The sequence below is a fragment of the Spermophilus citellus genome (assembly GCF_964194105.1).
Source record: "Spermophilus citellus genome assembly, chromosome: 9".
NCBI lineage: Eukaryota > Metazoa > Chordata > Mammalia > Rodentia > Sciuridae > Spermophilus > Spermophilus citellus.
Genome location: NC_138191.1, coordinates 105788224 through 105812050, shown reverse-complemented (window position 1 = coordinate 105812050; position 23827 = coordinate 105788224). Strand labels below are relative to the sequence as shown.

At 47.7% G+C, this 23827-nt stretch overlaps 1 protein-coding gene across 10 annotated transcripts in view; it reads right to left on the bottom strand.

Moving 5' to 3' along the window:
- ERI3 (ERI1 exoribonuclease family member 3) overlaps positions 1-23827 on the bottom strand; it is a 133631-nt gene that overhangs the window by 20229 nt on the left and 89575 nt on the right. For 6 of the 10 annotated variants that reach the window (XM_081307257.1, XM_081307256.1, XM_081307258.1 and 3 more), the window contains one exon: positions 4748-4880. The exons of 1 other annotated variant lie outside the window; for it this stretch is intronic. In XM_081307257.1, coding sequence (XP_081163383.1) covers positions 4748-4880 — 133 coding nt within the window. The remainder of the gene's footprint in view (positions 1-4747; positions 4881-23827) is intronic. 3 more of the 10 variants (XM_081307259.1, XM_081307260.1, XM_081307264.1) reach the window with 1 other exon arrangement.

Here is a 23827-nt window from a genome sequence, read left to right as displayed (position 1 = left end):
TGGGGGCCAAGTCCCCACCCTGCCACCTGTCAGTCCAGCTCTTTTGCTGGACGGTGCTGGGCAGCAAGCTCCTGAGAGTCCATTGGGTCTCTGGCCATGAACTGCAGAGGGGCTAAGCTCCCAGGGCAGGACCACCTAGCTGGGCATCAGGAAGGTTCCAGTTATGCTTCCTGCCAGCTGAAACCAGCAGTCTGTGGGGCTTCCCTATCACAATAGAAGGTGAGATTTTACAATACTTCCTGTGAAGATTTCCCAAAAAAAGGAAAGGAAGGAGCCCAGACCCAGTCTCAAAAAGCCCAAATATGAAGGGCCAGGTTATTGCTTCTGACAGATTATAATGGGCCAACAAGCCTATCTTCCGTACACTCATACTTAGGAAGACCAGGCAAAAGGCCCCAAGAAAGTGGTCCTTAAAGATGGGCAGGATTTTCCTGGGCCAAGAGATAAAGAATAAACTGCAATCTCAGAGGGAGAACTGTTAGGGCCAGAGGAGGACAGAGGCCAGTAGGTGCAGGGACCTGGCTTTCAGGGTAACTCCAGCAGGGCTGATGGAAGGCTATGCCTCCTTTTCTTTCTTCCTCAGCTGTTGCCACCAAAGTTTTGTCAAGGCCCAAATATTTTGCATGGCACAAAGGTAAATAAAGGAAGTGAGCTTGTCATCTTCTGTATCATCTTATTGGCAGCAAAAAGCCCAACACCAAAAAGCTAGGTTAGCACAGTGGTAGGGACACAGTCTTTGCACTTGAATGCACCTGCGTTTGAATCCTGGCTCCTTTCTAAATTTGTGTGACTTTAGAGTCTCTCAACTGAGCCTCAGTTTTCCTCTTCTATAGGATGGGAGTGATGATGCTTGCTTTCATGGAACTGGTGTGAAAATGTCCCCAAATAACGTGAGTACTTTGCTGACCCTTTGCTGAAATGAAAGAAAGAGGAACAGTCAGCAGTCCTCTGTGGAGGCTGCCCTGCCTCAGAGCGTTTGGCCCAAACCGCAGATGCTGACAGAGCTGCTGTGGCCTCAGAAGCCAACGGCTCTACACACACATGTGCAGCTCCTCCTCATGCACATCCCACTCCAGCACCACCCTATTCATTTCGATCTCAAGGCTAAGTCCACCACCCCTGGAGAAAGTGTCCCACCTCTGCTAAGATGTCACAGCCCATATTCCACCACCTCAGGACCTTCCTTAGCTATGCCTAAACCTTCCTTCTTTCTCAGTTGGTGCCCAGAGGCAAGGTCACAATTCTACCTCTGAACTCAGTGGGGACAGGGCACAGTGTATGTCATTGTTACCTATTTATCTCTAGCTCCGACACACAGTAAGTGCAACATTTAATGAATAAACAGAAGTTTTACCTGTTCCCTGTCTTCATTCCCATAATCACTGCCCTGGCTCTCAATTGCCCGTCACCTCTTGCTTACCTTATTGTACCTTCCCACTGGCCTCCCTGTCCACAGACTCTTCACCAGTTCTTCCTATACAAACTACGGGACTGCTCTGGCTGAAGCACAACTCCTGCTGATTGCTCTCCTGGCCCCAATACTCCCATGGCTCCCCTTCAAACACCTCAGGATGCAATCTGGCCCTCTTGCTTCCTTCAGCCTTCTCTCTTAGCCCCACACCTGTCACCCCACTGCTCCAGCAAGCCCTCCTCCTTGCTCTCTCAGCACTTTTGTACCTTCAATGCTATATCCCCATGGCACTGAGGAAGAACCAAGCAGACTCTAGAGATGGCTAAGCAGTGGGCTCTGCAGAACCCTTGCCCAGCATCACCCAATTCTGTCTCACCCCCCCTACCACCACCAATGTACATACCACTCCCTACTCCAGGCTGGCAGCTCCTCACACAGTTAATTAGCACCATGTCACTGAGGACCAGCCTGAGTGGCCAGTGACAGGAGCTGACCCCTGACCCCAGGGCTGGGAAGCAGTCCACATCAAACTCTTACAGCGCGACCCTTTTAGCACGCACAGTAACTCGGGGCACCGCCAGCTGAAGCTCATTAAAGCTGTCTCTTTGGCGCGAGGGCCATTAACCTCACTGCTCAAAACCCACGCCTCCCCTCCCTGCCTCTCCCAGCCCAATTAATGCCCTGCATCCTCCCTCCCTTCCAAGCACCCTCACCCACACCTCAGAGCCAGCCAGGAGCCAGCAGGGCAGCCCTCTTCATTCAAAGACTACAAAGACCTAGTGCCAAGAGCTGCCAGTGCCCTGGAGAGACCTGGTGTTGGCAGGGCCACAAAGAGGGAGCTCTCTGGGCACCTGCTGCAGGCCGGGCATTACACAAGTCCTTTACAAGGTTATGCACAGGGCCTCCCAGCAGCCCTGAGAGGCAGGTAGCACTGCCTCTTATCTAAGGGCCCAGGGTTTAGCATGGTAGAGCCAGATCTACTTCTGGTTTCAAAGCCCATACTGTATTAGCATTCAGATCCCTGGGCCACCCCGGGAACCAACCCAGATGGAGAAACCTTTTTCTCTAAAAGAGGTGATATGTCACAGGATATCAAGGGTGAACATACAAGAAGGTTATCACTAAGTCTCAAGAGACAACAAGGAGTGGGCAGAGGGAGCTGTTTCCCCTCTCAAACATCCTGGGAATATACACACAGAAGCAGTATACCTAACTTAAGGCCATGTAGCCTGTATTCACTCAGCTCTGCTGCTCTTCCCCCTGCTAGACTCCAATATGGGTAGCTCCTCCTCCCCTGGATCAGTGCTGATTTTCTCCTGGGTCTTCTTTCTCTGGTCTCTCCCCTCTCACCACTCTTCCAAAGTGATTCATCTACTCACCCAGGTTTTTGTCCATCCATCTATAAGCATTTATTGAGCACCTAGTAAGAACTAATTTTGTGTAGCACAAACTGCCTCATTGGTTCTGAATCACAACTCTGTTCACTCATGACTATTCTATGTCTCCTCTAAACCTTGGGTGGGGGGAAGGGGGATCCATCCTTTAACCATGCATTCAAGATATTGCTTATTTTTCCATTTTTCTAGCTGATCCCTAACCTAAATTTTCTACTTCAGTCTGGAGAAACTACTTGTTTATTTTTTTTTTAATATTTATTTTTTAGTTCTCGGCGGACACAACATCTCTTTGTTGGTATGTGGTGCTAAGGATCGAACCCGGGCCGCACGCATGCCAGGCGAGCGCGCTACCGCTTGAGCCACATCCCCAGCCCGAAACTACTTGTTTATTTCTGAACTTGTTCTCTCAATATGTTGGGCTTCTCATGGCTATAGGCCTTTGTGCACACAGTCTCTCTACTTCTGTTTTCTGCCTGGCAACTCCTATTCATCTGTCAAGCATCCCAATTCAAGTGACCTCTTCTCTAGAAAACTTCCTGCTGACCTTCCAAGTATATCACCTAGCTGGGTTGAATGTCTTCTCTAGGATGCATGGAAAACCTGCGATGGGAGGGAGTAGCTATTATGGTGGTATTCTCCCCTACCCAGGCCTGTTGTTCTTTCCCCTAGTCTCTTGGGGAGCCTGGGGATATCCCAACAAAAATGATATGGGGCATCCCAGGAGTCAGCAAGATGTAAGTGAAGAAGTAGAACCTACTTTGGCAACTGAGAACAGGGAAAATCTCCCTTGGGGCAATCCAGATGTGGTTATCACAGCCCTCAGTCTCTATTTTCTCCCAGGATGTGAGCTCCCCGAGGACAGGAATTTCTACTGAGCGTGCTCAGTGCCCAGTAGGCACCAGTGAATGTGGAATGGATAAAGGGGTTAGTGTGTAGCAGGTACCTCCTGATATATCTTTCCAGTCCCCACCAAGGATACCTTCCCAAAGTAATCCAGTTGTGATAAGGTCACAGCACCACCCAGGAACACCCTGGCTCCTCCTCTGGAACAAAGCCTATGTCACTTGGAAGCATTTGCATGCACACACATGCATGTACACACATAATGAGAGACAGAGAAATGAACAGACATTCTTTCTGACAGATAGGTACACAGGCTGGTAGCTGCTTCCATGTACAGACTCATGCACTCAGAAAAATACAGATGTGTTGTTATGAATACACATCCTTCAAACAGCTATACACAATCATGGACACATTATACTCTTACACAGACACACAGCTAAAAGTGTCCGGCATGGGCAGACACAGTGATACTCACAGACACATATTCATGCTGATTTATCAGAAGCTCACAGAGCCTTCAAGTGCTGGGAATCACAGCTACTCTAGTCTCCTCCCAAGTAGGAATCTCCTGAAAGTGTACCCTCTTCTGGTACCCCAAGTGGCCCCTCCCAACCCAGGCACCACTCAATGGAGGCTGCTGCTCCTACAGGGGAGTCAATACCCTGTGGACGAAGCCATCGGTCAGAAGGACCCTGACTAATTAAAAGCTGGTGAGGTTTAAATAATTCATCTCCTTAACTCCCATTGATCGTCCAGTTTAGTGGCCACAGACTTGAAACAATATTAAACAGCTTCCTCCAGCTCCACGGGTAAGCTGACATGTGCCCACCTCCCTGAGGACATTGCCCACTAGAGATGTGGGCAAGGGGGTTGGGGAATGTTGGCCTGAATCCAAGGCCACTTGTGACTCACCCAAAACCCAGACCCCAGCCTCCTCTGAAATGTTGTTTGGAGATGTTCTTTCCAATGGTCCTCATTCCACCCTCCCTTTCCTCCTTTCCCCAGCTATGGAGAGAACCCTGTGGGGGCACTGAATGAGCCATGGAAACCCTCTGTGTGCCAGGGGACTGGGGCATGTGGGCAGGGGACTGACCGAGCTGCCAGGGGGATTTGCGGAGGGACTGACCAATGCCGCTGTGGGGCCGGCCTATGTGTTGCAGGCTGAGACCCTTGTTCATGTCTAGAAGTCCATTCTTGGGCCAGCAGCCCATGGCGAAGCTGTAAGCCTGGAAGACAGGAGGCGAGAGTGGTTAACAGAGTCCCTGACCCCTGAACCAGCCCAACTCACCAAGTCTCCCCCAGCCCCCAAATTTTCCCACCAAGGGCGTAATCTTATAATGCCATTTTGTGAGAGCCCCCTCACTGAGTACCCTTTTAATCAAGGCCCCTCCACCAGAAAACCCCTTCCTTCTCCAGAATCCTTTTTCTCCTGGGCTTCTCCCCATCAGCCCTCACTGGGTATTCCTACCAGGGCTCCTCTCTAGAGAGCGCCCATTTATTAAGATCTTCTTATCAGAAACTCTCCTTTTACCAGGGTACCCCTTACACCGTGCACCTCTCCTCAGATTCCCCAGAACTCTGTGGACTTCCTATGGGTCACACAGACTGGTCCCAGGAAGGACCTTAGAGACCACTTCACTCCACAGATAGGAACTGAAGCAAGAGCTGGCCAACAACTTGCCCATGGTCAAGGTGCTTCTGACTCTAAGCAGGTGAAGCTGTGAAGGGCTGAGTGCCATGTGGGGACTCAAATGAGGAGTGGAGTGAGGGCACCTGGTTGACTCAGGCAGCTGTGAGGGGAGTTTCGTGTGTGTGTGTGTGTGTGTGTGTGTGTGTGTGTGTATGTATGTGGTGGGGGTGGGGGGAGCAGATGCTTTGCTGAAGGTCAAGTGCTCACTTATGCATATTCAAAGCGGCCACCCATCGATCTGTACTTAATTGTTTTCCTGGGGTTGGGGAAGGAAGTGCTGGGGGCATCGATCTGCTCAGGCCCCTAGCACTCCATTGCCCCCTCCATTCCCTACCGCGCCACCTGGCAGCCAGCAACCTCCATCTGGGGGGAACACAAGGCAGGATGGGAACAGCATGACTGTCCTTACAGGCACGACTACCTGATGTCACAGACGAGGAAACTAAGGCCCAGAAAGAAGAAACTCACATGGGTTAGAATGCAATGATGTGGCCAGGCGGAATTTAATTCTTGCTCAGCCTGCCAACAAAATCCTGGGCTTCTGTCAATGAGCCTGGTAGCTGGTTGACCCCCCTCAAACAATACCCATTCCTTCATTTGAGAACTTCCGAAGTTCCCAAACACTAGGCTGCCCTTCTCCCCATGGCAGGAAGGTAATAACATGAGGGACAGTAGCAATGAGAAACAAGCTTGGATGAGATCCCAGAAGTTGGATGGTGGGTTTAGTGATGGAACCACAGTGACTTTCAGGCATGCTCAGACAGGCACTGTAGTATCCCTGACCACTGCTGGGTCTGGAGGTCCCTGTTTGATTACAAATAGAGGAGAGCTGGATAGGTTTTTTTTTTTTCCCCTCTAAGGGTTCAACATGGGATCAGAATAAGAGGCGGCTGGACACTGTCTGTGTCAGGGCCCAAGGCTGGGCAGAGGGCTAGTTCCCTTCCTTCCCAGCTGCAGGGACCAACCTTCCCACCCCAAAGGTACTAGCAGCCACTGCACTTACACCTCAGAACCTTCTAAAGTCATTTTCTTTGACCACAGAAGTGCCAGCCATAGCCCAACTTTCCAATCAACCCTTCCCAACCATCTCCCAGGCCACAGCTGTATCCACAAATCAGGGGCTGAGAGTGGGACTCAAGGACAGCCCTAGGATGCTGGCCTAGAGCCAGGGTAGACACGGAAAGCAAGGGGACACAGCCAGTGGGAGGGGCACAGCTGGAAGAGCTGCTGAGCATGGCCGGGCTGAGGCTGGAGCTCAGTGGGCCAGAGAGCAGTGGCGGCTGCCTTTCAAGTACTTTAAAATCACTTACAAAAGCCGGATTAAACGATCAGAAATTCCATTTAATAGGACAAATAAAGAAATAACAATCTACTCTATCAGCCTGGAGAAGGCGAGCTGGATAGGTTTTTTTTTCCCCTCTAAAAAGGAAAAAGGGAAGGAAGGGGGAAAAAAGAAGGATAATGTGTGTTTACTCAAGCAAAGAAAAAAATATTTAAGTGATGTCGGGGAGAAGATTGCAGTAACTAGTGAAGAATAACATCGTCTACTTTGCTGTCAAATCACACCCGAATTTCAGTAATAGATTCTCGGCTGACACTCAATTCAATTCGAAGGTGATCCTGCTTTATCCCAGCCCATCAAATATTAAACACTTGCATTAGCAGGTGCTGCCGCTTTCCAGCTTAAAGCGGCGGGCGGGCGTCAGGGCTGCTGAGGCCCCTCTGCTCTGCTCTCGGCTCAGGGACAGGGCAGCTCAGCGTTATCTGCACGTCATCCCGAGTCTTATCGCAGCTAAGCGGGAAGACCACTTCAGATAACATTAGACGCTTGCCCTGACGCATCACCATGATTAGGTTATTATTATAATTATGACTCCCCAAGATCTTCCACAGACTGGGATGTGTGAAAGGGGGATGGAAGGAAGCAGAGCCCAGGAAGGCCAGGCTGGACTAGGGCAAGCCTGGGAGCCTTTGGCAAGAGAGCAGAGGTACCAGGCAAGGTGGCAGGCGGTCCTGCCTGAGGGATGCCTTTCAGGAAGGGCAGTCTAGCTTGTCAGAGCGAGGGCGAGATGAATTGGCGTCTCCACTGCGTGGTGTTATGCCGCACAGTTTCATATTCCCAGATAAGGCATGATAACCAATTGCTGCCATGACACGGCCTCCCCCAGCACTTCCTGGGGGGGGGGGGCATGGGGCGGGGAGGGGGGTGGCATGTGCACATGGGTCTGCCAAGCTCCTAATAAGAGGGATTTAATTTTTACAAATGCTGCTTCCAGCGGGGCCTTCACATACCAGCCAAAGTCCAAAATGATATTAAAAACGGTTAATTAAAACTGCTCTCTTTCAGCCTGGGCTCTCCTCCTATTGCCCCTGCTGAGAACCCCGGCATGTCTGAGTGTGTGTGGGGGGGTACTGACACCCCTGCAGAGTAAGCTCCTCCTTTGGATATGATCACCTGCCTCACAGACCCATCCTTGGCCCATTACCAGGTCCTAGCACCTCAATCCCCCTCACAGCTCCTGACATCTTGGGTACCCCTTGGGCACAGTCACCAGTCAGACAGTCACCCAGAGAACCCAGAGGGTCCTATAGCAACTTGTTCTCCTGCCACTGTATGATCTGGACTATTGCACCTGCTGCCCTTCCACACCTGTACCCACATGCCCACCTCCTCTCCCCCAGATACATACACACCACGGAGTACCCTAACCACTCTGTTTACACACCCATACGTGCCCCAGACCCTCCCTCAGATGACTCTGCCCATCCCTCTGGATGGCCCCCTTTAGAGATTACACCTGTTTATAAACCTTAGCAGAGCCCTTCTAGGAGTCCCGCTCAAGGCAGAGTGACATGGGCTATCACTAGCTCAGGGATTCTGGCTAGGGAGTCAAGGCTGGCACCCAGCGACTCCTCAGAACAGGAGGACCAGGGAGGCCAAACTCTATGGAGGTGTCCACAGGGGACAATGAAGACAAGCAGGTCCATGTGGGGTAGGAGGCAGTTAGGAAAGCTTCCTGGAGGGAGGGAATGAAACTGAAAGGCCACAGTACAGATGACAGGGGAGGACAACATTCTAGGCAGAAAAAAAGACAAAGGAGAAGGGTGTGGCTAGGGCAGTCAACGCAGTCAGAAGGAAGCACATTTTGAGGCTGTGCCACCCAAGTCTGTGTGCCAGCAGCAGGCAGTGCCAAGGGGTCTCAGTCCTCATTTTCACTTATGCCTGCTTCCTTTCCCACTCTCTCCTTCTCTTCTGCTAGCCTATGGGGAGTTGGGGAGAAGGGGCCCAGAGCTTCCTGACCTTGACTGGGGAGGAGGGTATGCCAGAAATCTGTTTTAAGAGCTCTCTCCAAAACCTTGTCCTGAGCCTCTTTCTCAGTGTTGGTTCCAAATTCCCTGGGTGTCACTTCTCCAGCTGCACCTCTCTCAGTTCTCAAGGTCCACCTGCCCAGCTGTGCAGTCAGCACCTCACTCCTGGTGTTCCTGACCAGAGGATGGGGAGGGTGGAAGGATGACTGAGGAGTTTCCAAGTCTTTCCACAGCAGGCACCAATGATGAGCCATGAGGATAGGTGGAGTTGGTGAAAGATGCTGGGTCTACCAAACCAGCCCACCCCTACCCTGTACCAGGCAGGCACACACATCTTGCTTCCCTTGGGCTGTTGTAATTTCCACGCACAGGGAAGCAGGTGCCGAGCTGCTCCCGGCTGGCTTTCCCCTCTCGTGGCTCTGCCTGCCTTGGCTGCTGCCCCATTAGCTTAGTGGCCAGCCATCTGCGACGGGCCTGCCGCACAGCCTTGCCGTAGGCGCGGCGGGTGGCCCCCTGTGTAACAGGGAGCTTTGCCATTAGCGCCTTTAATATTCTGACACCTCAGCACAGCCTGCTATTACATGCAAACGCTGATCGCCCTGTGAAATTACATTGCTAGGCCCGCGAAATGGAATCGTGTATAATCAGCCTCCTCCATGCACTGTCAGTCCCATCACAAACACGGCGCCCGGCGGCTTACGGGGGCTTAGCAGCTGCGACAAGTGTATTGGGTTTAATAGATGAAGTAGCCCTCATTGGCAGCAGCATCAGATTCTTCAAAGAGGAAAGAAGAGGCATCCACAGCTGCTCTGGTGCCTCTGCCCACCAATATCCTACCTATGAGGGCCCTGAGAGTGGGGTGGACAACAAGTGGGCAGGGTTATGGTTGGGTAAAGGACCAGAACCCAGCTCAGACTGCAGATGAAGCAGACTGCTCCGCAACTTCCAGAAAAACCCGAGCTCCCAAGCCAGCCCAGAATATCCAGCCTATTCAGCCTCCTCAAGAGGTACGGAGGAGCAGGCCTTTAACCACACACCTCCGGATGACTTGTCAGCCTGTGGACCTAAAACTGATGGGACATTTCCCAAGAGGAAATGTAGGAGCCCAATCCAACCACCTGCCATTCCCTTAACATCCACCAGAGGAAGCCTGTGAAGGTGTTGCTCTAGAGAAAGTCTGACGATCAAAGGTACCTAGTTTTTCACCCAACCGACCAACACTTCTGTAGCTGAAGAAACAAGGCCACAGGTAAACATCGGGATGGGGCATGCCACGTGTACTCAGGGAATACCCAGCAGCCCATGTCTCACAGAAAGATAGTACTTTCAGAGCTCAGAAATCAGACAAACCTGTATTTGATTCCTAATTCTGTCAGTTATTGGCCTTATAACCTTAGATGAGTTATTAAACCTGAGTCTCAGTTTTTAGTACTGCACAATGGGATGACAGTAATGTCCCCAGGTGCACCCGGGGACATTTTGCCATCACTCAAAATGCATGTTGCCTCTGAAAACACTGATCTCTCTCTCTCTTTTCCAGGTTCAGCCTAATACCAGTTGTGGCAGACTGTATTTTCCAGTGAAAGCTGCAATACCATCTCCTATCCCATAGGCTCTGATGCTGTGACTGATATACTTGTCGTCAAGAGGAGAAGTTGATGTCCCCTGGAAACAGGGTGAGCTTTTGTGGCTATTTCAACAGACAGAATAACACTGAAATAATGTGACATCCAGGCTATTGCAGAAATGCTTAGGTGGCTTCCACCTCAATTGCTAGAATACTTGCCCTAGAGCCCTGGGCTGCTGTGTTAAATATCGGAGGCAACAATATGTGAGGAAACTCAAAGTACCAAAGCAGAGAGACCACACAGAGAAGCTATGAGACTCAATGAGGAGAGGGGCAGCCAGCCCCTAGTCGCTCCAATCAGGTGAAACTAGGTCTAGTTATTGCCTGACTATTTACACTTGAGAGAGCCTGAACAAGAACCCATATAACTGAGCTCTTCCTGAATTCCTGACTCACAGAAACCATGAGAAATAATGAAGTATTTGTTGTTCAAATTACTAAGTTTTGGGGGCAATTAGTGATACAGCAGTACTAACTAGAAAACCAGTACCTACTCACTTCTAGATATACTCTACAGATATCTTCAAATTCTTCTTTACTATTGCTTTTAGATTATTCCTCTCCTTTCAGAACTTCATTTCAAATCACATCACTCTTGGTAACTTTAGTGTCTAGAGAAAAACCCAATTTAGGAAATTTGTCTCTAAATTTCTCAATTCCTGCTGCTGCTCATTAATGACCTCTATTACCTACTTTAGCTATTTTTCCCTAGACCACTCCCTGGGCCTTGTTATCACCCAGAACTGCTTTTTCCTCTGAAATCTCCCAATGACACTTTCCACTCTGACCCTAGCCTTTTATTCTTCCAGGTTTTATATGCTTTTTCCCTCTGTTCTTGCTTTTCCCCCTAGTCTATCCATCCCTTCTGGCCTCAATCCCTTTTCTAATAAGCCTGCATCCTTCCCAATCTCAACTTCCCTACCCACTTATCCTGCATACCTTCCTTGAAAAACTCAACCACGACTCAATTTTGCCACATTTGCACTTGAGCTAAGTGATGCCAGAAAAAGTCACACTTAGATAGGAACTAGTCACTAGAGATCCACGATCACAACCTTGATAACCCTCAATGGTACCCAACAATCCTACTCCTCTGCTATTTTCAAAAAGACACTAAAAGCTACTAGGCAAAACTCTTACAATTGCATGTCCTGCATCTATAAATGTATCGGTATCCTTCCCCACCTGCTGATTCACCTCTCCTGTTTTCATGGGAGATCTCTCACTTCTCATGTAAGGCACATACCTGTGCTTTACATCGTCATCCCTTTCCACCTCCTCAGACCTTTGCTCCTTTCTTTCTAAATTCTTAGCCTTACCTTCTCTGCTGGCTCCTTCCCTAACTTAACATTGAAGCAAATGCTTCACTCTCTACCATCTTTACAGAACTTCTGTCTCAATTTTCTCTTTGAAAAATGATATAATATTAGTCCCAATCTTGTAGAGTTGATGTGAAGATTAAATAAATTGTTGTATGTATAGTGCTTAAAATAATGCCTGGCTCTTAAAGCTCTGAGTATTAGATTACAATTTTTAAAGTCCTCCATTAATTCTACTGCCTAGTTCTCCTTTTAACAAGACTTCTCAAAATTGTCTCCATACAACTCCATTTACCTTCCCCATCATTCCTTAAGAAACTGCAGCTAGTTTACATCCATTTCATGTCACTTGGCTCCTGCTATGGTCAATTTGTGATGTGGCCTCCATCCATGGACAGTTTTAGGTTCTTACCCGTCTTTACCACTCTTCAGCCTACCCAGCTTTGAAACCCTTCTTCTTTTGGTTTTCTTGACATTTCCTAGTTCTCTGCCATGTTCCTCATAAGCTCCTATATGGTCTCCTCTGCATTTAGTCACCTCATATGTGACTCACACAGGCTGTGCTCTTTCTTCCTAATGTTTCCTATACTCAATCACTCTCCTTGGGTTATTTTTTTGACTCCCCTGTTTTTGGCCTAACTTCCAAATCTGTATTTCTTACTGCTACTTGAGTGTATTGCCTACCTGGCATTTCCACCTGGATTCCCACCTCAATATCTATTCTTCGCCTAGGTTTCCAAATTCCAGTGTGTGCCACTTTCATCAACCTGTATTACTAAGCCAGAAATGTGGGCCAATTTTGACTCTGCACTCCTCCTTTCTTCCACCAAGTCCTAGGATTGCTGTTTCATGCCCAAGCATAGCCAAGAAACCCTTTCAGCCTGCCTGGAATGTCTTCTGCCTTCTCCCACTTTTCATCCTAGTTGAACATGTTTCTTTTTCTTTTTTTTTTTTTTTTTTTTTTTTAATGTGAGAGAGAGAGAGAGAGAGAGAGAGAGAGAGAGAGAGAGAATTTTTAAATATTTATTTATTTATTTTAGTTTTCGGCGGACACAACATCTTTGTTTGTATGTGGTACTGAGGATCGAACCTGGGCCGCACGCATGCCAGGCGAGCGCGCTACTGCTTGAGCCACATCCCTAGCCCCACGTGTTCCTCTTTTAACACTCAAATCAAAAGTACATTCTCTTAGCCAGGCTTGGTGGCGCATACCTGTAATCCCAGTGGCTCGTGAGGCTGAGGCAGGAGGATCTCGAGTTCAAAGCCATCTTCAGGAACTTAGTGAAGCCCTAAATAACTCAGTGAGACCCTGTCTCTAAATAAAATACAAAAAAGGGCTGAGGATGTGGCTCAGCGGTTAAGAGTCCCTAGATTCACTCCCCAATACCAAAAAAAAAAAAAAAAAAAAAAGAAAGAAATAAAGTACCTTTTCTTTACAATCTTTCCTGACTCATCTTGCCTTTAAGTCTACCTATATTGTGAAGAGAACCTGTAATACGAGACTTGTTTCCCATTTTGCTGGAAGATTCCTAAGGGCAGGAGTTGCATTTGCTGTCTCTGGATGCTCTCCATGGAGGAAAGGGGAAGGGAGGGAAGAAGAAGAAAAGAGGAAAAGACATCTCTGTGGGTATACTTCTGCTAAGTATGAAGGCCTGGTTTCAAGAGCTGTGATTCCTGTCAATACCACCCAGTGACCTTCAGGAACCAACACTGTTCTTGCCTAGCAGAACAGCAATCCTCCATAGCCATTTTTGGAACTGCATAAAAAAGAACTCCTGCTCCCCTTCATTTCTGAACTCATTAGCCTATGGGCAGCCTCCACCGCATTCCTCAGGCCCAACAGGGGCTTGGCCAGCTGAGCAAAAGAAACAAAAGGGTGGGCCCTTGCATCATGTGACAGAAGCTCATCTTCCCGAACCCAGCTGGGCGGTTCTGTTATATGCACAGTGTTCTCTGGCTACCAACAGACTTCTGGAACCCCAGAGCTTCTGCTGCTTCTGTCCATCAACAGAACTTGAGTGGGATAATTATGTTTTCTGAGTACTTAACCTTACTATCCACTGCCTACAACAGGACAGCTGCCTCTAGCGTGGGCCACCACCATAGCAAAGGCAAGGGTTGTGCTACAGGTTCACGTTCCACAGCATTTGGTACTAGGGGCCCCAGGATGAGAGGACGGCTGCCAGCTCTGTTTGATCCCATTAGGGTCCTAAGTATTTTTAGGTAGAATAATTTCCTTATAGTTCCCAGATCTCCTGGCTTCACTTCTGAGTCAGGGGAGATGTGGGCACACTGAAGTTATATGGAAGAGAACCAGATAAGAAGTTCCTGAGCCATGCTGCCTGAGTTCCCACAGAGGAGGATGGCCTGTCTGGGGTTCCAAGTGTATTGTCAGAGTCTAAGGCAGCAGGTCAGTCTAAGCCAGCTGCCCAGGGTGAAAGCTATATTGTGAGTTTTCTTTGTTTTCATTACAATTTCCTCTCCCACTGCTTCTTTTTAGCCATTCCTTTCCTCCCCGGGGTGCTGGGGATTGAATGAAACACCACCCCCGGCTCCAATAAGTGTATTTCAATTACATCTGTCACTGCATAACGATATAATGATATATCATGTGATATTAAATCCATGGTAATCATATCAGGGATTTTTTTTAATCGTGCACTAATCGCATTATTACATCTCTATAATTAACAACAGGAGGTATGGAAATTCGGTTAAGGCAGTAAACTCAAGATAGTCCCCCCACCCCCGTTTTAGCTCCTTCAGATTAGGATCAGATTAGGAGATGGAGACTTCAGGGCACTAGCAAGCTAGGCCAAAGCCCTCACCTCCCAGAGCCGCCCTCAGCCACAGGCAGACCCTTCAGTATCCAGGGCTGACAGAGATAGTCCAGACTAAGACCAAGATGCCTGTCTATTTTGTGGCTGCTCAGGAAAGAGCCTGGGGCAGAGGTCACACAGAGAGGTACAATCACAAAGCCCAGCTGGGCCTTCTAGACCTTCTGCCACTGCAGCACCAAATCATCTCAATGGAAAAGAGTCTTACCTTTCCTTCAACCAACAAGGCCTTCAAAGGTGCTTGTGAAGCACAGGGCAAGTTCCTGCCTCCTGCCCCAGAATTCTTCCTGCTACTGTTCCACATTCTCCCTCCCTCTGACCTAGCCCTCTGACCACTCTTAAATCACCAAGTCCAGCAGCTGTGATGTCTCTGTCTCTTGCTCTCTCCAGCCCTGATGACAGCTGAACATACAACTTTTCCTAGGGCCATTCCTCCCCAGCTCTCTCGCTCTCTGAAGTCTGGTCCTTCATATTACATAACAAGTGGTTTTTTGATAACCACCGGGTGTTCCCCTATACCCCAAACAGTCTGAGTTCTTATGTCCTCCCACCCAGGCCTAGATGGAGAGAGGAGGGGCCGAGGACTGTAGCTTGAACTATGTCAAATGACCTGTCTTTCCCACCCCCCTTCCTGATACTGAGCTGTTAGGGCTAATCCCCTCAGGGGTATTAGAACCAGTCTGCAAAGCAGAATTCTGTGTTTCAAGTCCAAAGCTTTGAACCTGGCATGTAACTAGTCCTCAGTGAGGGGCAGGCATTTTGCTAAGTTTGACTCTCAGAAGTTGGACAGGCCTGAAGATAAAAGAGAAAAATCATGTCCTTTTTCCTAATAAAAAGGAGACACTAATAGCAGTCAGCACTTAGGCAAAGCACTTTAAGTTTCTAAAGTGCTTTCCAAATTAAAATCTAATCCTTTATTGAGTGTGCAACGCCACCATCTGTCCACCCCTCACACTTGACGATGACGGTATGTGCACACTTGACCACAGCACATATACCTTCACTTTCTTTCTCCCTGGGAAAAAAAGAGATGCTCAAAACATTCACATCAGATCCTCCACTCTTTTGATAGGATTGCTCACATAGCACTTTTTAAATTTTTTTTAAAGCTAACTTGTGCCAAACCCTGTGCTAGAGAGCCATAGATCAAGGAGACCAGACCAGTACCCTCAAGGTAGAGGAGCCACATAAACACACTTGTAAAACAATGCAGCAAGGGTCAAAACATGCAAAAACAATGGCGGGGGGGAGGCCTGGAGAGAAAACACTGAGGACAGGGATGGCCCTCAGGGACTCACTAGGTGAGATGTCAGAGAGATGAGGAGCTCAGTTCAGAGGTCTGAGCTGAGACAAGAAATTCCTAAAAAGGCAGATGGGTGCTTGAAATTGAGGATGGATAAGAACACCCAGGAAAAGTAAAAGCCTTTAGAGTCAGAGAAACCCTTCTCTGATGTTTGCGAAAATGAAGTCTGAGAGATGAGAACACTGAACACTGGAGCCTCCACACCTAAGGCCCAAAGAACCTTCGTTCTGGGGCATACCTAAGATTCTGGCCCTTGCATTTCCCTTTGTCAGATCAGTCTTCATGCTACCCAGGTGGGACAGGATGGAAGAATTCAGGCTTAGGAATCACATTGACTCATTCACAACATTTACTCAGAGCCTATTACCTGCCAGTCTATCTGCATGCATTTAGCAACAGAGACACAGTACTGTCCTCAGAGGGCTTACAGTTTGTTGGAGAAAGAAGACATTAAATAAATAGCAACATAAATCATTATAAAGTTGCAGCTATAATAAGGTCTCAAAGAATTATTTAAATTGTTTTGATAAAAGAGGGGGAAATGACTTATTTGAGATGCTTCCCTAGAGACAGGTAAACAGAAACTGGGAGGGACTGGTGTTTGGGGGCATGCTAAGACCTTTAGGTGAACTGTGCCCCAGCACTGAGAAAAAAATCAAATCAAGGCCAGTGCTCCTGAAGCACAGAGAGCAAGTGTGAAATGTGGCTGATAAGGAGGCAAGAAATATAGCCCTAGCAGGGCCTCAGTGAGGGCTTTATACTCTTTCCCTAAGGCCTTCTTGCTATCATGCTATGTGATCTTGGGGTGCTCTAATAGGATAAAAGTCTGTTGCTTTGTACATCTATCCCTTCCCATTGCCAAAGGTAGCCAGTCCTGGAAAAAAACGAATCAAGAACAAAAACATTTTCTATGTAGAAGAGGAGGCATTAATTTACTGAACATTCTACTCTCAATGAAGGCCTGCCAGACCCTAGCAACTTAAAAAAAAATCCCATGTGTATCCTACCTTCATAAAACTCATAGTCTTTTGAGGAAATCAGACTCAGAACCAAGAGCTGCCCAGTAACTGTGGTAACCAGTGAGTAGAGAAAATCATAGTAAGTATACAAAGGAGGGAAGTGCCCAGGCTCAGATGAGCCTTGAGTGGGGTGTGCTGTTTCCTGGTCCTTGCCCTGCCACACAAGCAGCAGTTGATGGTCTGTAGTCCACAAGGGGCAAGAGTATGATGAGGACCTGAGCCATGGCTCCTGGGTAGGGGCTGGAGAGCAAGTAGCAGTAAACCTAAGCCAGGATCCTCTGGTTACAAAGCTGAAGACTAAAAAGATGTGACCACAGAGGAGTGGGGGGTGAGGGAAAGAAAGAGAGGGGAAAAAGGGAGATGGAGGCAAAGAGAAAGAGAGACTGTATTGTCTCAGGATAACTGGAGAGGGCACCTTAAGAATAAGCAATAGAGTTGGGGACAGTGGTGCAAGCCTGCAATCTCAGCTGCTTGGGAGGCTGAGGGAGGAGGATTGTGAGTTTGAGGATAGCTTGGGCAACTTAGCAAGATTTTGCTTCCAAAAAAAAAAAATTGTAATAAAAAATAAAAATGAACAAGCAACAGGACCTGACTAGAAAAATCACTTCAGGAAATGGCAATACCAGTTTCCAGGCCTCAGTATCCTCACTGAAAACGAGGGGCTTAGTTACTGGATTTCTTAATTTCCTTCCTGATCAGAAACTCACAGATCTGAGGCACTTCAACCTCCCAAGAGTCAGGCTTATTTTTGCTCCACTTTGCTTATTGTTGTTCCTTTCCCAGAACACCCATCTTCTACCCTTTCCAAAACTCTGCCTTCTGATTCTTCCCCATCTCCCATGTCTCAACCTGACCACCACACCAACAGCACTTTGCTTAAATTGCATAGCACACATGGTTTGGTACTCTTGCTTGGTCGGTCTAGGGACTATCTTATCACTCTCTGACCTCTCACTTCCATTTCAGAGGCAGGAGGGAAGCTCTACTCCACAGGCCCCAGAAGCAGGCAGATGCTGTTCCAGCCTGAAGTCTAGGTCCCCTTTCCTCTGCCCACAGTCCTTTGAGAACTCGACAGGCCTCCACTTGAAAAGGGTGCTAAAAGCAATGATGTCTCCAAGTGTGATGGGAGATATTTGTGTCTGCTTTACCCTTGGCTTTTTGCTCCGGTTCAGGTAGGAGCGGGGTGGGCTGGCTGGCAGATCTGAGAGCGCGGCACGCCCCAGCGGGCAGGGCGCACAGCGCGGAGGAAGGCGCGAGTCAGTCTGGAGTGCTCCCCATTTATCAAGCTCACGCAGGCCGCCAGCCGAGCGAGTCTTTCTATCATTACACCTCTCAAAATCCGATTCATACCACTAATCCTGCCTTCATTCTCCCAGATTAATAACATCTCTTTCAACCTTCACAGTGTGATAAATAGACAAAGAGAGAACAAAAGGAGAGACAGAAGAGAGAGAAAGAGCTGGAGCAAGTCCCCATAATAGAGAGAGCCGAGAAAGAGGAGAGGGAAAAAAGGAGAGCGAGCGAGAGCGGGCAGCGGCCAGAGACTGCAGCTACCTCAGAGAGCCGCTCTGAGGAGAGCTGGCGGCTGCGCCCCGCTATGCGCTCTGCTCTGTCCCCAAAGAGAAAGAAAGGCTCGTTAACAGTTCCTTCCTGCCTGCACTTTTGTTCAAATTCTTTTCTTCCCTTCCAATCCTGCTTTAGGTCAAATTCCAGTGAAAATGAGTCTCCTGGCTTCCCCATCTCCTCCCAGCCTCTGGACCAGGCCCAGAAGACCAACCTGGCCCTCGGCAGAGGCCTGGGTCTGGGTACAAGCTGGGCTGGGGATGGGTTCAGCAAGGGTGGAACAAACTTTAGGCAATCCTAGTTTGAATCCCCACCCCTTCCCTGCTCTTTCAGCAGAATGAGAAAGGGAATAAAGATGAGGGGAGACATGGGGTCCAACCCTTAAGGCTCTGTCCTACACATTTTGTTACCATAAGGCTCTAGATGATCCAATTTAGAGTCCCTAACACCTAGCAGTCCAGCCTGATGGTGAAAGTAAATACCACTCAGGTTTGAGAAAGCAGAGGTATGGGTCACACCTCCACAGTGAGCTCAAACCCACTGGGCTCCAAGCCTACCACAACAACTGATCTCTGGCACTTTTAGTTCTCTTTCCAGAAGCTCATCAACACTTGTCTCCACAGCCCACTCCCCATGCTCTGCATAGAGCCAGTTCAAGGACCCTCTTCTGCCACCTGAGCTCTTCCAGGGGAATTCAATCCCTCCCTCTTCTGGGCTCTGGAAAGCAACACCATTTATATTGCCCTGTAGTGATTATGTGTTTCCCTTACTCCTCGAGGACTCTGTCTCCTGATTTCTTTCTTTTCAGATCCGGATTGTCCAAGGCACTTCCATTCTTTCTTGACTTTGCCCAAACTAGCCAGGGCTGATCATGGCTCGACCCTCCTTCTGGACTGCAAAGCATTCTTAGGCTGCAGGCTGGCCTTGCTCAGAGGGAGTAGCAGGAGCATACCATACCAAGAAACTCAGATCGCCCTATGCACCTGCTCCTTTCACCATGTATCAGAATCGGGGAAGAGGGCTGCACCAAGTGCCCAGGACTGCTTCATCTCTTGGCACTCATGACAGGTTGTGGGGCGAGGATGTGCATGGAGAAGGGAATTCTGCCCTGCCCTGCCCAACCCAACCTAGTGGGATGAGCCTTCTAGGAAAGTAGAGGAGTCTCCCAAGGACAGAGCCTTGTGTTGGATAGGAATGGCCAGATGCAGACCGCTGATAGAAAGCTGGTGGCCTGGTGGGCTGTTTAGAGGTGGGTCCTCTCTAGAGAATCTTTTGCAGATACTTTCTAGATTCTTTCTTCCATAAAGTTTTTCTTCCTTCCCTCTGTCCCCTTTCCCAAAACACAGCTCTCCTTTTGGGCTCAAATGGCTGCTGTCCACACCCATTATTCATTCCTGGAGACCCCATCACTTCCAGCCCAGTTCTTAAGTTTGCCCAATTACATCTCCAAAATATAAAAACTCAGAGAAAAGAAGGCTTCATGGGGCCCAGTAAAGGAGTAAATCAAAGGGGAAAGGATGTTAAAGAAGATGGGGGGTAGTCCTTGGGATCTCTTTCACAAAAATCTAGACATTCTATTAACATTTCCTCAACCCCAAATCAGGAGGACTCTCCACACTTTTTTCTCTTCTACCAGATCTCCAGCATCAGACACCTGCAATAGGGAGGGTGGAAGAATGATAGTGACTAATGTTCCTCCTTGGGCCCAAGTGACCCAAAGAGATGGGAGGCTAAAGAGAAAGGGCAAAAAAGGAGAAAGAACAATATAGTTTCAGTGTTGGGTACTAGTCCTACTTAAAACCAACCTAGTCTACTGGTGTCCTGGCCTTCAGGGCAGGCTAGGTCCAACTGGCCACAAACATAGATGCCAGACCTTCTTTCCCTAAGAGATAGCTTTAGCCAGGGTCAATCCTGCTGCTTGCTTGTACGCAAAACTTTCCATGCTAAGTAAGCAGTTGACTTTCTCCACAGCCTCCCCAGGAAGCTTGGAAAGATGGTCCAGCCCTGATAGGTGAAGAGGCCTAGGTTCTGAGAAGAAAAATCTTATCAGTACCTCTGTCCTCTGCCTCTATTGCCAATCCTGTCCAACACACTATTCTTCCTCCACTTGTTTCCCACAATTCTTTTGAGGCCTCTCTGAGCCTTTCATTTCAAGGCAAGCCAGTACCAGATCACACAAGTCTAAGGGATAAACCTCATCTCCTCGGGGGACTTGCCTTTCAGTTAGAGAGATACCCCTAGACCCCAGTAAGGAACCTGTTGGGGGTAAGGATCAGATAGAAGGAAATTAGTCTGACAGAAAAGGGTCTCTCACAGATCAAGAAGTTAGATCCAAGTGATGCTTTTCCCTTATTCCCTGAGTACCTGGTTCTAGAGCTTACTCCTCCAGGCAGCCACTGGCACAGAGAAGGGAAGGAGAAGTTGGGTCCTAATGTGTAAAAAACTCCAGCAAAGCAAAATCATTTACTCTTCGGTGCAACTGCTCAGCAGAGCTAATAAATCTTGCATGAGCAGGGCCGATTCTAATTTCCTAATATGAAAAGGCATTTGGATTGAGAGAGAGGGGGAGATAAAAGTGATTGAATCTCCAATAGTCCAGGTTACTGACAAGAAACATCCTGCTCGCCCTGAGAGAAGGATGGCAGCACCCGCCTGCCCGCACACACCCATCCGTTCTGCCCCCTCTCGGCGTGATACATCTCAGTCTCTTCTATTGACAGGACGTGGCTTTAAACACAGTTACACAAGTTATCATTTCTGCCTTCTGATCAATCTGAATTTTCAGGACAATTACCCTCTTAATCAATGATTGCTATCAGCAGCCCCGCGCCTGGACGGATTTCTCAGCAAGGTAATCATGCCGCCAGGCTGGACGGCGCGTGCATAGGCAATGAAGCTCCGGGTAGGGTCTCCTCCCTCCTTGAGCCCCCATATCCCAGCACCGCTGCCAGCATCGAGGACAAGGACGGCAAAGTGTGAAGGCCACTTCAAGGAGTGGTGGGAGTAGAAGAAAGGGGAGGGGGTCCAACCACCCAGTCAGCCTTCCAACCACCTGCCTGTGGAGCAAACCTATTAAAAAGACTAGATTTACTACCCACACCCTGATGCATCTCCACATGCCCTCCTGCCATCATTCCCACCTCCTCATTAGCCTCATAAAGCCCAATTCTAATCATGAGCTCAAATTATTAGGGTAAGGAAGTACAAAGAAAATAGAAATACTGGTTTTACTAATCTCTCAGAAGCTATTGCTCCTAGAAACGTTTTCTTCTTGGACCTGGTTCATATCAGCTAGTGAATGGGATAGCAGAGACAGCTTCTTTTGCCTCTTCTGATACATCTGGAGCTATCATAAAGCTAGCCTGGCCTTGAACAGGAGGCTACCCAGTCCAACACTACTTTTTCCTTCAGGGTCCTCCCACGGATCAGCCCTCTGTGCCATAAGACAATCCAGAGGGCTGGAGATATAGCTCAGTTGGTTGAGTGCCTGCCTCACATGCACAAGGCCCTGGGTTCAATCCCCAGCACTGAAAAAGAAAAAAGAAAAAAAGAAAAAAAATCCAGAGCCCCTTAGGAGAAGAGGGAGGAAGAGGGAACAGTGGAATCAGGGTTCAGTTAGCTAGAGGCCATATCTTCCACACTGGGAGCAACTCAGAAGTTTCTTAAATCACATGTTGTTGGGAAAGGACTTAATTTAAGGAAGCCAACAGTGGAATGAAAAGAGTTTGGTTCAGGATGTTGATAAATGAACTTAAGCTCCAGCATGGGTACACAGTTGTACTCATGACAGGGTGGGCCATGGGATTAAAACATGTACCAATAAATTGCTATTACAACCTGAGGGGGGAAAGAGTATTAGAAAGCACACACGTTTTTATTCACTGACATTTACATGAGCTACCTGATGGGGATAAGGCAGTGAACAACATACAAGTGACTCCTAATTTCATGGAGTTTACCATCTACTAAGAAAAAGAGCAAAGTAATTTTTTTAAAAAAAGCAAAAGCAATAAAGTGAACCTGTACTTGAATGTTCCCAGCAGTATTATTCATAATATCCCCCAAAGTGGAAACAATACAAATGTCCATCAGTGAGTGAATAAAGAAAATGTGGTATAGCTATGCAGTAGAATATTACTCAACAATAAAAAGAAATGAAGTACTGATTAATACATTGTACAACATGGATGACCCCTGAATATTATGCTAAGTGAAAGAAGTTAGTCATAAAAGGTCACATATAATAAATTTCCATAAATCTGTAGAGATGGAAAGTTGACTAGTGGTTGCTTAGAGCTGGGGTGTTTAGGGAAGAAATAGGAAGCAACAGCTAAGGGACTTTCTTTCTTTTTTTTTTTTTTTAAGAGAGAGTGAGAGAGGAGAGAGAATTTTTAATATTTATTTATTTTTTTTTAGTTCTCGGCGGACACAACATCTTTGTTGGTATGTGGTGCTGAGGATTGAACCCGGGCCGCACACATGCCAGGCGAGCGCGCTACCGCTTGAGCCACATCCCCAGCCCAAAGGGACTTTCTTTTAAGAGGAAAAAAATATTCTAAACCAAGATGGTAATTATGGCTATATAACCCTGCGAATATACTAAAAAACGTATACCTTAAATGGGTAAATTAAATGGTATATGGATTATATCTCAGTAAAACTACTTTTAAAAAATGTACACTATGATTAAAGAAGTACAAGGAGCCCTCAGCAGGTTCATGAAAAATGAAAGTCAGGCATAGTGCTTTGTACTAGGAAGGCACTCTAGATAGGTGCTCAAAGAGGGAGTAAATTTCATTGTCCTAAAGGGTAAGTAGGAGTTCACTAGGCAGGAATGCAGCCAGGGACCTGCCAGACAAACAAAATGAATGTAAATAAGGCTTGGAAGCACATCATATGGACCATCATGGCACAATTGGAAAAGGACTTTGGGGATCTCAAAGGTCAGGCTAGAGAATTTATACTTTGGTAGCCATCAAGATTTCTTAAGTAGAGAAGGTCAGTACAGGATAGTCTGGGGTTTGATGGTTCAAGCTTAGAAAACAAGATGTCATAGTTGAAAAAGCATGGTTTTTCAAGTCATAACAGAAAGAGTTTAAATCCTTAAATCCTTTTCTCAATTAACTCTAATAACCAGTGGGGACGAGAATTTTGCCTATTTTGCTCACTATTTTATCCTCAGAGCTTGGCAGAGTGCTTGACCCAGAAGGTGCTCAACTGAATGAATGAATGACTATGTTGAATTCAATCCTACTTGACAAACATTTATTGAACATCTTCCATGAACTTTGGCACTCTAGGTGCATAGTGCGAGCTCTTCAAGGGTAGAGGCCCTGTCTGATCTCTGATATCTGGTCTCACACAGGTTCTACTAGGCACAAGGCTGGTGCTCAATCTGTAGTAATTCCTTTCTTCCAGTCTAGGAAATTTCCTTAAGACCCAGTGAATTTTTGGATAGACTGGCCTAAATACACCACTGTGGCAGGCAAGAGAAGGGAAGCTGAAG